The 15,799-nt window shown below is 35.8% G+C and overlaps 2 protein-coding genes across 2 annotated transcripts; both read right to left on the bottom strand.

Annotated features, from left to right (window-relative positions):
* Positions 1-269: 269 nt before the first annotated feature.
* Positions 270-2,330, bottom strand: LOC114380196 (60S ribosomal protein L7a-1-like). The gene is made up of 7 exons (XM_028339163.1): positions 2,179-2,330; positions 1,966-2,016; positions 1,661-1,862; positions 1,123-1,292; positions 910-1,038; positions 735-827; positions 270-643 (listed from the first exon to the last, which is right to left on the bottom strand). The coding sequence occupies exons 1-7, from the start codon at positions 2,179-2,181 to the stop codon at positions 512-514; spliced, it is 780 nt and encodes a 259-aa protein (XP_028194964.1). The 5' UTR covers positions 2,182-2,330; the 3' UTR covers positions 270-511.
* Positions 2,331-7,330: 5,000 nt separating this feature from the next.
* On the bottom strand, positions 7,331-14,980 carry LOC114380197 (E3 ubiquitin-protein ligase RNF4-like). Its single transcript, XM_028339164.1, has 6 exons — positions 14,803-14,980; positions 13,922-14,197; positions 13,766-13,820; positions 12,984-13,081; positions 12,046-12,269; positions 7,331-7,802 (listed from the first exon to the last, which is right to left on the bottom strand). The coding sequence occupies exons 2-5, from the start codon at positions 14,162-14,164 to the stop codon at positions 12,048-12,050; spliced, it is 618 nt and encodes a 205-aa protein (XP_028194965.1). The 5' UTR covers positions 14,165-14,197; positions 14,803-14,980; the 3' UTR covers positions 7,331-7,802; positions 12,046-12,047.
* Positions 14,981-15,799: the final 819 nt, after the last annotated feature.

The following is a 15,799-nucleotide window of genomic DNA, read 5'->3' on the forward strand; positions in this document are numbered from 1 at the left end:
TAAAGCCGTCAACAGTTTTTTTACAGCAATGTTCATCCAACCAGACTACTTAGTTTTAGCTCATTATTTACGATTAATCTCAGGTTGAGGCTTTGTGAGTTTAGTCGACAATATGTTTGGTCCGACGGTGTAAGTGCCAGTTAACTTGGACACTTCAATTTGACAAAAGCTTAAAAATGGCCAACAGAATCAGAATGATTCTATGCAGTTACTTTGTTTAGAGGACCTCTCAATCAAACTATTTTATACTATAACCATGGAGAATCAAATATAAAAAATTGGATGCAACTGCATCCTAATGCAGTTCCTTCATAAAGTACCCGAAAAAAGTCCACTACCAAAATTAAAGTAATCCAAGGGTTCAGGAATTGGAACAGTCGGCAGGAGATTTTAGCGAAATACTCTAGCTCATGTGAATAACAAATGTTTTTATGAAGACAATAATTAAAAGAGTACATTAAAAAACAAACTTAATAGCATTCGCAAAGCAACAAGATATAAGAAACTCCTCCTAATTCATCCTCTGAGCAGCTTCCTTGGCAAGAAGCTTCTCCTTTGCTCTGGTTTTCGCTTGAGATTTGGATCCCATGATTCCACCACCCCATTTCTTTCTGTACTCGTCATATTTGTCATTGAAATTAGCCTGAAAGGAAACCAACCAAAACACAATACGATCAGTTTTTTACAACCGCATTAACAGCATAAAAGAAACATAATAATTTAATCAACGCCACCTTGATAGCCTCCAAAACTCTGCTGAACTCCAATTTATCTTCATTCTTAACAGTTGTCAAGCACAAAACAGATGCAGTTTTCTTATGGACAACCTGTTGAAAAGCATATGGATTTAAATCAGTCATTCAATCCAGTCATAGAGTATGAAAATTGCAATATTCAAAGAAACTTTACCGTTCCCAAGCGGGCCTTTCCCTTCACAATGCAGTACGGAATTTCCATCTTCCTGCACAATGCAGGAAGCCAGACAACCAATTCAATTGGGTCCACATCGTGAGCAATCACAACAAGCTGTGCTTTGTTCTGCTAGGAAAAAATAAAATCAATATCACTTAAAACAATGGGTTAAAACTACAATCACAAAAGGGTAATAAAACATCAGACAACCTGCTCAATGAGGTAGGTAACATGGTTGAGACCATACTTCACAACAATGGGCTTCTTAGCTTCAACGGTTTTGCCTTCAGCCTCTGCCTGAGCCCTTTTCAAGAGCCTCTCCTTCTTTTCTGCTTTGTCCTCTGGCCTGTATTTCAGAAGTAACTTGAACAGACTTGTTGCTGCAGATTAGATTAATAAGAAACATCAAAATTAGGAACAGAAAACATTGAATATTATCATTATCATACAACAAAAATGCAGCTAGCTTGCAATCGAATGAGTCAAAGGAATATTCTCCTACAAGAACATCACAATCATTAGCCTTCATATAATATATGTGACTACCTCAACATTTATTTCAAGAGCATTGACAAAAAATAGCAAGATAGCCTAATTTACCCTTACAAATCACCAAAATAATATCCTATAGCAGATAAATCATCATATTCGGATGTGCCTAGGTAAATAACAAATGTATAATGATTACACCTCACAGAACAACACGCATAAATATACTAGATCCAAACATTATGCAAGTTATTCTGACCTAGGTTTTTGTCAAGAGTTTTGGTGAACTGGTTCAAAGCTGGAGGAACCTTCAACCTCTGCTTCAGAATCCTCTTCTTCCTCTGAATTTGAACATTCTTTGGCCACTTCACGAACCGAGTCAAGTCTCTCTTCGGAGGCAACGCCCCTCCGATTCCGAACTGCTTTGGACGCTTCTCGAACAACGGATTCGAAACCTTCTCCTGAGATTTCAAAACAGAAAAAGTCACTTTCAAAATAAAAATTAAAAAACGGATAGCAAACAACCGAATCATGAATCGAAATGAACTCCAAGTAGTTACGTACAGGCTTCTTCTTAGCGGCAAGAGCCGGAGCCTTTCCACCTCGTTTGGGAGCCTACGAAATCAAACACAGTAACAATTGCACATTACGCAAACGAAAAAAATGTTTCACATCAAAATCGACGCAAGAGCTAAAACCTATCTAAGATATAAGAGAAGCGAAGAAAATGTAGGCAAGCATGTGCAGAGATGATCTGAAGTCGTGAATAGAACTCACCATTGCTGCAGTTGCTGTTGTGTGGCGAAGCAAGGCGAGCGAATCTGACTCTCGGAAAAACCCTAGCTAGGGTTGTGTATTATATATGAATATTGGGCCTGGCAACAACGCCTTCGGCCCGGTTCTTAACATTCTTTTTCTTTTTAATTAATATGTGTTGAATTGAAAGAGAAAAAAGAATGCTTCATATTCATTCTGATTTAGTCATTAATAATTAATAAAGTGTCTAAATTAACTTATCTAAACATGCGAAAAATTCTACTATAGAGATTTAAAATTTACCATTAGTAGACTAAAAAAATTAAAATACGCTAATAGACCCAAAAAATTAAAAGGCGCTAGTTTTAAAAAAGGATACATTACATTCTATTTAGCATGAGATTTATTTAAATGAAAATGAAAACTAAACTAAAACTTTTTTAAAATATTACACACTATTCCATTTGTATCAACCGGATAAAAAAATAATAGATACTAAAAAAGTATTTTATTAAACCAAGGTTAACAGGTTAGTTAACATTAAAGATGTTAAATACTTTTTTCGTGTAAAAATCTTACTTCAACAAAATAAAACTATTACCGTAATACAACTCACATTCCAAATATTTAACATAATTGATTATCCGTTAAATAGATACACATGATTTTTTTTTAAATATCCATGAATATGATGGTTGCTTACAGAAAAAATATCCTAAAAATATTTTTATTCTCAGTCACTCACCGTTTATCATCTCGGAAAACATCACCGGTGACGCACTGCAACTACAATACTTGGAAAGGGGAAAGGGTAAGAACAAGTTTTATTCTCAGTCACTCATTGTTTATTATCTCCAATCCGGTTCACTTTTTTTTTTATAAGAAAAAACACCAGTTCACTCAATGCAAATTAATCTCAACCACTCAATCTAATAACATCAAATCTAAGAATTCGTGACAATTGCATTAAATATTCAATAACAAAATTTGCCTATAATAATCCTATTTTGCTCAAAGAGAATTACTTTGAGTAAAAAATACTTATAGTCTATACAACAAATATTTGTTAACAAAAGACACGTTGGGTAGGGTATGACATATATTATCCTATCCTACGCTTTATGTGGATTAGATGTTAATATCTCCCTGTAAAGACCAAATAATGAACATCCCATGTCCCATTCCTACTTGTAACATCAAAAACTTCATTACACCTCTCAAAATCATAAATAATATAGTGGCTTTTGAAATGAGAGGTTCAACCGTGGGAACTCAATTGTTCGACCTAAAAATAGATTATTGAACCAATTCCTAGCCTCCATAATATAGACTCACAAATTATCCCAAATAACAACGATTGTCGCCAAACATTTGAAACATTCTCAGCTTTTAATTTTTTTGGTATTGGGTGGTCCCCATATTTGTACTTTGATAATAGGATTTTCCCCCACAATCTACTTTGGGTCAAGCAAAACTCATAGACAACCTTCAACATGAAAGCATTAGTAACATATCTAGTGATTCTTATGCTTATTCCAGCCATTTTTTGGAAGGCTAATATGATTCCACGCCACTGTATAGCTTTCTTATCTGTCGAGTCCCCGAAAAGAAAGCTCCTAAATTTTTGTCTAAAACCATCACAAACTAACCTATAAGATGAAGTTTGATTGCAAGGAACATGAAGGTATCACTATAAACTCAACTTTGCTAAAGATAAGCCTTCCAACAAGTGATTATTTTTCACCTTCCAAGAATTAAGTTTGGTTGAGACTTTATCCATAATATCCTTAAAAAAAGCCCTACCCACACTTTATGATACACCATCAATTCTACCAAATCCAAAGGCTTCATTGATTTGACCAATAATATTCCAAATAATATTCCTTGATATTTAGATCTTAATTTTGTCACTGTTGATAGATAGTCCTGAACTAGAACATGCAAGTTGAAATTATTTCTACCTGTTGACAAGTTGAAATTAATTTGCTAAGTAAAAAGTATTATATCGTTTGCATAAGCTCACTTTAGAAAGTTTGATAGGCATCCTTTAACATTGGGGGTGTGGCAACCGTGGACTAGTTTTAAGTGGTCTACTACTACTAGTGAACGATTTTGTTTTACCTACACAATAATAGGTCAAGTACCGGTTACCTTTTATGTTTAAATTAATTCTTTAAAGAATTTAAATTAATCTTGTTAATTAGTACTAATACTTTCGTTTTCTTTTTTGTAACCTAATTTTCCTTTTAACCCTTCAGTCTTTTCCCGAGTTCAGTTCTTCCCTAGGTGGCGTTCCTCTCTCCGTTGCCTTTTTTATTTTATTTATTTCCCTACCACTTCTTCATCACTGGCAACAACTCCTCCACTCCTCCTTCATCTCCTTCTTCCATGCTATTCATGTACTCAGAATAAAAAGAAATTATTAAAAAAAAAACCACCAAACAAAACAACACTAAGAGCCTTCCAATCCACATCCCTGTAAAATGAAAAAGCCCACAGGCAAAGAATCCTTACGCATTCACATGTAATTAACTAGTGCAAAAAAACCATTTTAATCCAAGAAAATCACAATCAGAAAAGAAAAAAGTAATCATTGTCGCAAGTGGTGTGCCGTTCCCACAAGCACCACTGCCCCCACCATAGTGTTCATCCCTGCAACAGAAGAGCAAAATAAACAAAGCAAGGAAAAAAAAAAGAACGAAGAAAGCAAAAAAAATTGTGAAAGAGGAATTAAAATACCAACAAATCGTCACACTCTAGCGTGTGTGTGTTGTGTTTTGGATTGTCTATTGGTGTTTGTGCTTGTGTTGTTGCAGAAGAAAGGGGAAAGGGGAAATAGGGGATGGTGGCGGCGACGGTGCGAAAGAGGAAACATGAAAGGGCCACCATTAGAAATCGCCACGACGGAGGACTGTCGGTGCAGCGGTAGGAGTTACCGACGAGGGGAGAGCGCGTGAGGAGGAGCGTCAGTGTAGATGTGGGTGGAGTGGATCCCAGATCTGGAAAATAAATCATGTTAAGGGCGGAGTCGTATCTCGCGACGGCGGAATCGACGAAGAGAAGATGAAGTCGTCGTCGGAAGAGAAGACACAACTGAAGTTACTAATCCAGAGAGAATGAAAGAGAAAGAGAATTATTTTAAAGAAAATTTAATGATTAATAAAAATATATGATAACCGGTTAACATACATGCTGTTACCAGTAAAACAAAATGATTCACTGGTGGACCACTTAAAACTGGTCCACGGTAGCCACACTCTAACATTGGTCCACCATAACCTCAATTAGTTTAGAAAGACACTCCAAGTATAGAACAAATAAGTATAGAGAAAGTGGGTTTTCTTGGTAGCTGCCCCTTGAAGGCTTGAAACTTTGTAGAGCTTCCCTTTTTACAAAAAACATCCGTGAAAGGCATTGATATACAATGCCAAACTAGATTGATAAACTCCTACAATACACCATTCATCTCTAATGCACCCTTTATTAAAAAAACATTTCAACTTATCATAAGCCTTTTTCCAAGTCCATCCTTTATGCTTCATAGTGTATCACTTCTTACGCTACTATATTGCAAAGGCACCTTTTATGGAAATGTCCACTTTAGGGATAAGCATGATAAGGGTTGAATTCACTGCATCCACCTATGGATTATAAAACTGCACTTGATGAAGTTGCATATAAATGGGCCAACAACCAACCATTAGCTAATATAAGACTAATTAAAAACTATCATTTTGTGGTGCCTTTGAGAATAGCTCTTATGTCTTTATCTTGGATAGGTTGTAAAAATACTTGTTTTTAGCTATCTTGTAAAAATGAAAAAAAAATCTCAAATAGAAAGTGGACACCTCGCCATCATCCTCCAATAAGTTCCTGAATTAGTCTTGTGATCATCTGCTCAAGATTTAATTGATCATTGATCCAGACTCCATTGTTTCTTTCTTTCTCCTAATAATCGTAGTGTAGGGGAAATATATAGAATCTTTGTCTCCAAAAACGTCACCATTTACAAGTAGACCTTCAATACCAATGTAGATCCCCCCTAAACCAATACTTTTTCTAGCTCTCCCCTCAACTGTCCTTGTAAATGTACCTGAGACATCATGCAATGTCATCACGTCTATGCAAATATATCTCTATTCCACACAGACAGATTATCCTTGAAGCTCTTAAGGGAAAGAATTTGACGCATCTACTTATAGTGTTCTCACGCCGGGTTAACCAAGTAGCCTCGAAACGACAAGCCCTTCTATGATTGTCTTTGCTTTAGGGATGCTCCAACGGGTTGACATTGGCTAACTAAAATTTCAACCTTCAATATTATTCACAAGGACTCTATCTAGTCTTTCAAACAAATTGTTTTTCTACCACGTGAAGAGGAATTCTCAGAAGCATGCTCAATCTCCCATCAATACATGACTTCCCAGGGGTCCCTGGTAGAAGCAACTAATGATCGAAGTTCCGTCCATAGAGGGATGTCTGACATGAACTTGAGATTTTGCATACTGCCGTAATCACCCAAGGTTCTTTGCCCGTGTACTTAACTTTCAAATGCATCAACTGAGTAAAATGGTTCAAGCAATGCACTTTCTACTTTCAAAATTTCCAAATGCACCACATGGCCCCTATCCCACCCTGGGGCTGAATAATGGATGGTTCATCAAAACCAATCCTTCCCACAAAACACTTCACTTTTATGGATTTTCTGTGAGAACCATAAGAGAGCAATCAAACTCTCTACTAAGGATCCTTCACCAGTGTGGTGAATCCCTTACAACTAGTGCCTCTACAATAATATTCATTGGGAAATGTTAGAGTGGGATTGTCCGGTTGGACAAAGTTTCTCCTTGCACGAAACTGGCATGAACTTGCAAATCCATTTGAACATTGGAGGTATTTTCAACTACCATACCTTTCTCCTGTGTTTTTACCATACGAACTTCTTGATTCTAGGTGCTACTGCAACCAATAATCTGTGTGGGACAATCTCATCAATAGCATCTTCCTCATTACAAATTATTCACTGAATTAGAGCTCAATTGAACCTCACAAAAAAGGTCACAATTTGCTACTGCATCTTAATATTAATTTTATCAAAATAGAACTTTTTTTTGTCAAGTAGAAGATAACTGCAACATGTATTTGCACTAGCAGGAGATTGATAAAAAAACAGTATTTAACCAGCAAATGAATATATCATGTAAACCAAAACTAAACACGCTGGACTAGTACTGCAAAACAGTTTGCCAAATCAGATAGCTATTCATACTGGCAACCTGCTGCCCTAAGCCACTAATAACGAAGCAAAGAAATCTATCAGTGAACTTGTGAGGGATTACATAAAAAAAATCCCCACTCAAGAATGGGTCATGACTGGCCTCTCTTGCCCTATATTATCACCAAAAAGAAAAGACCAAGTTTTCATAACATGAAAGCTAAAAAAAACCTGATCAAGGAATTATATCTATATACCAAATGTCATCATGTATTAATATGATAAATTAAGAGAAACAGCTACCCAACAACAGACTAAGCATCAGCTATGAGGGAACATATTAGAAACAACACAGCCATTCAGTATTGTCCAAAGTACAATGACGTTTCTTCCAATCCCTGTTCTCCTCTTTACAGCTTCCACGGAAAGCCTGTTGCATGGCAAAGGAGCAACCATTCAACAGAATGCATTGAAGATAAACAAGAGACTAATAAATATTTCTTGTTAAAAGAGATTAGGAAGCTATTGCTTGACCTTGACAAAAGCACATGCATATGCAATAGAAGAATACAATGAAACAAAGAGAAAGGTAACTCTTCCTGATCAAGTATAAAAACGAAATACTGGAGGGGCAGACAATGTTGGATTCAAAATCCCCCCTTCCTTCTGTTTTAGCTTTTCCAATAAACATAGGCCTTAGCCAGTCTTTTGCAGATGTCTAAGGTCCAATTTTAATTTACCACCTGCCACTTTCTAAATTATTCTATTTAACAAAACATATGAAAGTATCTTGTGTGCCATCTATCCTATTTAAAGGGCAAAGGAGGTAAATTTAATCAGATATTTCCATTTATTATATTTTGTTTCATTTCTCTACTTGTATTTCCTACACACATTGATGTCTCCAGCACCTTTTCTTACTGTCTCATTTTCTCTCACAACTCCTTAAATTTGGGTACAGTGGTATTCATGTCCATGTTTTTGAATCAAGTTTATTTAAAACCCAACACCACCAACAATAGCCTTGTCCCACTAGGTGGTAAGTAGTCTACATGGATCACATGACGCCATTAGTTGGACTTGTTTATCATTCGCCATGAGATCCCTCTTAATAATTTCCTCTAATGTTCTTCTCGATTTATCTATCCCTTATCACATGGATAAAATTTACTTTCCTTACCAGTGCCTTCGTTGCCTTCTTTGCACATGTCCAAACTACATTAACCAATTTTTGGTTGATTTTCCTCTACAAGTGTCACACTTATATCTCTTTGTACACAATCATTCTTTATGGCGACACATTCTTCTTAACATACTCAATTGATCATTTCCCATACTTCCACACAGTTTGTAAACTGTGAGGAATTTTTGTTAAACTTAGAGAAATTGGGATAAAAACGGTGTGTTCTCCACTGGAGAATTCTCATTTAAATAATATGATACAATCTGATTTCTAGCCTTGAAGTTTGCTAAAAATCTACAAATGATAACCTACGGCTGGACTAACTAATTAAGGATATAATTACACAGTTACAGCTAAACAACCATGCAAGATATGCTGGTTTAAAAGGCCAACAAATCTGCACAAACAAAGCCAAATAATCTGCCTATCAATTCTATTGACACCCCCCCTCAAATTGATGCTGGTGAATCTACAAGCATCAATTTGCTGACTAAAAAATTACGCCATTGACGTGCCAAAGATTTGGTAAAGACATCTGCTAGTTGAACAGATGTTGAGACATGAGGCAAAGTGATAATTTTGTGGTCATAGGCTTCCCTAATTGAATGACAATCGATCTCTATGTGCTTTGTTCTTTCATGGTATACAAGATTTGCTACAATCTGTATGACACTTGTATTATCAACATACAATGGAGTTGGTGCTGCTTGTAAATAACCAAGTTTTGAAAAAAGACCCCGTAACCAAATATTCTCAGAGCATGCTACAGACATGGACCTATATTTTGCTTCAATAAAGGATTTAGAGACTGATTCCTGTTTCTTACATTTCCAGGAGACAGGGGCATCTCCTAAAAACATACACCAACCAATAGTAGACTTCTTTGTGTCGGGAGATCCAGTCCAATTAGCATCATTGTAAGCTTGAAGTTGTATTGTTGCATCTGTAGGAAAGAAGAGACCACGACTAGAAGTGGCCAACAAATATTTAATGATTCGTTGTATTGCTATAAGATGCAAGTGTCTAGGATTTTGCATGAATTTGTTGACTGTGTGGACAACAAAAGAGATATCAGGTCTTGTAATGGTTAGGTAGATGAGACTTCCAACTAACTTTTTGTATAATGTTGGGTCTCTTGTAAGAGTTCACCTTCATCCCGTCTTAACTTCCATAGGAGTGTCGACCGTAGTTGCAGTGGTGAGACCACCTAGCTTAATTAGATCCTGAGTATATTTGTGTCGAGTGACAAAGATGCATTTTTGTTGGAATTGTACTTCAAATCCCAAGAAATAAGTGAGCTGTCCAAGATCTTTCATGTGGAAAGTTGTATGCAGCAATTGTTTGATTGTAGTGATAGCCTCTTGATCTGAGCCAGTGACAATAATGTCATCCACATAAACAAGGAGGAATTTGGGTGACCAAGACGCTTATGCCATAATTGGAAATTAATAGTTTAGGAATTACAAGAAATAAAAGGCAGAAAAAAACATGGTGACAACAATAAATAAAGAGGAAAAAGACATCCAACTTAAGACCCCTTCGCGATCATCTTCCCTTAGTGTTGATCCTGCACAAGACAACCAGATTTGGAGAATTCAACTCTGCAATCATTATCAACTAATTGACCAACTGAAGGGTTACTGGTGAGATCAAGGGAAACATATACATTGGTAAGAGATGAAAAAATATCACCAATTGTTGTGATAGGTAAATTGTTTCCATCTGCAGTGTGTATTTGTAAATTACCGGAGTAATTTGTAACATTGGTAAGGGCAACAACATTGTTGGTCATATAATTGGATGCGCCAGAGTCAAACTACCAAGGATAGTTGGGTAAAGAAGCTTTACCGGAAAGACCCAAAGCAGAAAATGCTGAAACGATCATTTGTTGAACCATTTCAGGGGTTAAAGTTGGCACAGAAGCAGGCGGATTCTGATCCCCTGAAACAGGAGTAGTAGAAAAGCCAATAGTGACAGTGAAGGCTGTTGCATTTCTCCGTGGTGGTCTGATTTGACATTCTTTTATGATGTGACCTTTTTTGCAGTAATTGCAGAACTTGTTAGGATAGTGGGAAGCAAAACTTCCATGGCTTTTGCAGCAGAAACATTAGACAGTACTCATGTCTCATCCTTGAGGTTTGTCTTGTATTGCATACACCACAAGAAGGGAGGCATATTTCTGCTGTTCCATTTTTGTTTGAGTGAGGAAACATTGTTCTTCACGAAACAATTCATTTAGGCATTCATCCAAGGAAGGGACAGTAGCTCTGTTCATTAGGTTGGTTTGAATGCCCTCAAAATCAGATCTCAATTTCATAAGAAATTGATCTCGTTTTGTGGTGTCATGAATGCTTTGGACTTCAGTTTGTCCTTCAGTTGACAAATCTTTATAGACAATGTCAATATATTCAGCCCAAAGATTCATGAAATGACAATAGAAATCAGAAATTAAGAGACTATCCTGTTGAAAAATGGCAATTTCATGTTCAAGCTGGAACCTGCGAGCAGTGTTGTTTTGGTTATAAATATTCTTCATATAGTCCCACATCTTTGCAGCCGTGGTGAAGGGTTTGAGATTGAGGACGATATTAGGCTCAACAAAGCCTATGATCCACGTAATTTGTGCATCTTTGACCTCCCATTTGGCATGTGCCTCCTTGTGCGTAGTTTTGTTAGGAGTAGAATTAGTTCCATTAACATGAACCCAAAGCTACTTGCCTTTGACAAAACTGGAATGCCCAGGTGGAGTAATTCTTTCCATTAAGACGAACAAAAAGGACATCATATTTTTCAGTAGACATGATGCTGAGAAAAATCGCAAGAGGAGATAAAACAAGAAACTGGAGAAATCAAGAGCAGAACCAGGATCAACTTGAATAGTAACCGCACTGCAAACAGTATCGTGATGTGAACAGTACTGTGCCGTGAACAGTACTGTGGCATGAACAATACCATGCAAGAGACTAGAACTGGGAACTCGAAGACTAGGAGCGTAGCAAAGAAAAAAACTAGGTTGGGATCAAAACCTAGACTGATAGCATGTTAAACTCAGATAAATTGGGATAAAAACTGTGTGTTCTCGTTTGGAGAATTCTCATTTAAATAATATGATACAATCTGATTTCTAGCCTTGAAGTTTACTAAAAAACTATAAATGGTAACCTACAGCTGGGCTAACTAATTAAGGATATAATTACACAGTTACAACCATACAATCATGCAAGATATGCTGGTTTAACAGGCCAACAAATTTGCACAAATAATGCCAAATAATATGCCTATCAATTCTATTGACAATTTTATTAATTTCCCTATCGTTTTGTAATATTAATCCCATATACTTATTTAAAACACACTAAAGATTTAAAAAAAAAATCCCCACCAATAGAAGTAATGACAACCTTTTCTAGACCTATCACTTATTACATATATTGTGTAACAAGAAAGCACTTCAACCAACATAATTAATCTCAAGTAATTTTAACCATACCTCTAACTAGTCGATGGGAGATACACCCTTATAAGATCTTTCGCAACAACCTTTTTTCTACAGGTAGGGCATTTACCCTGAGCACTTATAGCAGCTTTGATGCAATCCTTGCAAAAAATATGACCACATCTTGTCGACATTTCATGTACCATAGGGCCCATACATATTGGACAGTTGAAGACAAGCTCCTTTGGAGGTTCAGGTGGCTTTTTAAAACTTTGCTCCTACAAAAGAAAAATCCAAGTCAGAAATTAGAATTCCAGTAAACCTTTACACTCATCTATTATGTTCTTTATTGAGGGGAATAATTAAATTTATACAAGTTAATAAGATAAAGGAAATCAAGTTAAGTTTGAAATAATAAACTGCTCTACCAACACAAGATCTGTAAAAGCAAGCAGCGATATCCAAATGCCAAGTATGCAACAATTCCATCAAATGCAAGTAAAATGTTTTCATTTAAAAAACAACTAAAATCTTTTATCTCTATGATTCTTCAAAATTTGCAAGCCATTCCAGCTTTTATTCAGCAGTAACCTATTCCCACAATGATTGGCACTCTTCCCCACCCAGTATTGACTAAATCCTTGGGTACCAAACAACTATAAGCAAAGACTATTAGTCTCCACCAACTACATATAGCTGTTTAATAAGCAACAGAAATCTGAACGACCAATTCTAAGCAACTATTGACTAAAACTGAATGCTTCTTGAAGCCAAAAAATATAAAATAAAACAAAACAAATAAAAAACACAATACATAAATGCCTAAAGATCATAGCCAGAAGCAAATGATAAAGAGGTAACACCAAATTATGTTTCCAAGTTGGGTATTCAATAATTACATATTTGACAGTTAATTTTATTTTTCTTTCAGATGAACAGAAGATGAAATACAGAACGTAGAACAGTATGTCATCTTGGAAAGGTTTTTTTACCATGGAACTGCTACCGCCTTCCAAATTTATATACTTATCACAATTAATAATCAGATTTGGCAATTCTCTTCGGCGTTTGTTGCGCCTAGTCTGATCTTCTGCAACAATCATGAATGGCAGATAAGTTAACCACCATTAATCACAGAGAATAAAGACCATTTTGCAAAAAGACAACTTTAGGTAACATGCGAGGAGCACAAAAAGTCCCTACCTACAGAATGTTTGGGGAGGTAAACTCACATAGAACAGACCATAAAAGCAGAATGAACAAGATATTCAGCACAATATCATATATATGATCACAATTTCTTATTAAAATTGAATCCAAAGTTTGAATTTACTATTATTTGCTTTAGCAACTTCTAAACCCTGCTTTTATAAGTTAATCACTGGGATACAGTAGCATTAGTACAAGACCCTGTAACACAATCAGCATAGAAAAGCATTGGGAAAGTTAGAAGAGGAACTACTGAAATACATTATGTGGATATTTGCACTGAAGGGAAGACATGGGACTAATTCATTGTCACTGGTAGTAACACATTCTCACTTGTACACAAGTCTAGGGTTACCAGTCTTTGGCTATAAACAAACTTCCATCATATCTTCTGCCACTTGAGTTCTATTGTAGCCTTTGACTACCTTAGTTGAGTCAAGTCTACTTACTGGTCATGACTTATGAGGTTATCTTATCTGACAACTGTTGTCTTCTAAAAACACAATGTTCAACATTAGCACAACCTGATGAGAAAAAGGCATGTGAAAGGGGAGGATAACATTACCTAGATCAACATCAACTATAGTCCTCCTACGAACTCTTCTTGAATTGTTTTTAGCCTAAGATGGAACACAAATGAAAAAATGAGATTGATTTCCAACAATGAAATATAATAAGTGAAAAGATAATAGAAACCAAACAAGTACAGGGGAAGATAAACCTCAGCAAAAGCCCTTGGGGTACATTCAACAACATCATCATCAATGGCTTCCACGTCAATCATCGGAGGTTGAGTAGCCTGCTGCTGCTGTTCAACTTGAACTTCTCGAGGCACCGACTGAGTCGAAGGTCCCTCCTGCTCACGATTCTCACCAGCTGGTACACGGTTAAGGTCAAGGTCCAACGCTGTCTTTCTCCTCCGATAACTTCTGACGGCAGGTCCCTTGCCTGCCCAAGAGCTCATATTGGCACACTATTCCAGTATCCAAGATGCAGTCTGAAAAAATCCAATATCATACAAACGTTGCGCTTAGGAGAATGTCTAGGCATAAAATAATAGGTGAAGTGGCAAACTTTTAAGGTTAGAAGACAATCACAAAACAGAAAAATTCAAAAACTTAAACAACCTAAACACACACACAACGCCAGCACTACAATCTGTGCAAGCATACAGCGATTCCCTGCAACTGAATAGAAAATTAAAGAATCACTACCATCTTCCATCACTATTTCTCAAGTCACGTGACTAACTTTCTACGTACCTACAACAAACAGCACAGTGCTAGATTACATAAAAAAACTAAAGCGTGTTTACTCTGGTGCACGATAAAGCTTCTTGAAGTAACCCGATTCCAATCATATCACACATAATCATCAATTTATCAGCGGAATATATATAAAAATAAATAAATTGATCGAACTAAAAAGAAAAAAGAAAAACCGAAACAGAACAGAACAACACCGATTGAAGCAGAGGAGAAACCTTCTGGAAAACTAGGGTGTAGAGGAATTGAAAAGAAAACACAGAAAAGAATAGCGATACAGAGAAACGGAGCAGTAGTGAGCGATCTGAGAAAGAAATTGAAACCCTAAGAGACTTACCGGTTGCGAAAAGACGCGAAGAGGGGGGGGGGAAAGGGAGGTAGGGTTTGAGGAGAATTTGAAGGGAAGGGGAAAGCTATGACTTAAAAGGGAAAAGAAGGGAGGAGGACATTGACACTGTTGTGAACGGAAACACGAACCACCCGCCCACGCGCTTCCATTCAACCAAACGCCTGCCAAACGTCACTTCACACGTTTTCAATTTTATTGTGTCTATTTTTTAAGAATATCAGATGGGGAATTAATGTTTTCATGTTTATTATAAGATTAATTTTTTTTACTCTCCAACATTAAAAAATTTTAGGAGAAGAATAATTTTCATATTCTCATATTTTCATTCATACATAAAAAGGTGAGTAAGTTAATAGATAGAGTAGGAATAATATATATATATATATATATATATATATATATATATATAATAAATAAAATATCATTCAACTATATTCTCCAAAAGATGAGAATGTGATAGGACAAACACGGATTAGTAACTACTCATTATCCAATCCTGCCGTATAAATATGCATGTGATCGTCATGTACTCGCATGAGGTCCATTAACTAGAAGCGTCTTTGTTTTTAATATTCATAGATATTTACTCAAAAATAATAAATAATTTAAAATTATTCTAGAATACAATTTAATTGTAATTTTTGCTCCTTCTCACAGTTTCTTTAAAAAATTAAAAATGTTTAAAGGAGAAAATTAAAAATTTTCAAATATTCTATACAATTATAGTATACAAGATTATTCATTTTAGAAATTATATTTAAAATACTTCAATCTCACAAGTCCAAATAAAATAATTCAATCTCATATATTCAAAGAAAAGTTAATAGGATATAATACTTCAATCTTACAGGTTTAAAAAAATAAAAGTACTTAAACAAAGATATTTAAAATAATTTTATTATAGCGGACATTTAACGATACAGACACCTTGACATTCATCCTTGCTCTTATTTATTAGTGATAACCAATATATCTTCTTAAATTA

This window comes from Glycine soja, chromosome 12, assembly GCF_004193775.1.
Source record: "Glycine soja cultivar W05 chromosome 12, ASM419377v2, whole genome shotgun sequence".
NCBI lineage: Eukaryota > Viridiplantae > Streptophyta > Magnoliopsida > Fabales > Fabaceae > Glycine > Glycine soja.

What these genes read in the sequence shown, in the direction of transcription:
- LOC114380197 (XM_028339164.1), bottom strand. Translation starts at nt 14,164, where the DNA reads ATGAGCTCTTGGGCAGGCAAGGGACCTGCCGTCAGAAGTTATCGGAGG. An exon ending in CCCCAAGGGCTTTTGCTGAG is followed by an intron (nt 13,821 to 13,921) that starts GTTTATCTTCCC and finishes GTTCCATCTTAG; the next exon opens with GCTAAAAACAATTCAAGAAG. An exon ending in AAGGCGGTAGCAGTTCCATG is followed by an intron (nt 12,270 to 12,983) that starts GTAAAAAAACCT and finishes TTTCTTTTGTAG; the next exon opens with GAGCAAAGTTTTAAAAAGCC.
- LOC114380196 (XM_028339163.1), bottom strand. An exon ending in AACTCTTGACAAAAACCTAG is followed by an intron (nt 1,293 to 1,660) that starts GTCAGAATAACT and finishes TCTAATCTGCAG; the next exon opens with CAACAAGTCTGTTCAAGTTA. An exon ending in GAGTTTTGGAGGCTATCAAG is followed by an intron (nt 644 to 734) that starts GTGGCGTTGATT and finishes GTTTCCTTTCAG; the next exon opens with GCTAATTTCAATGACAAATA.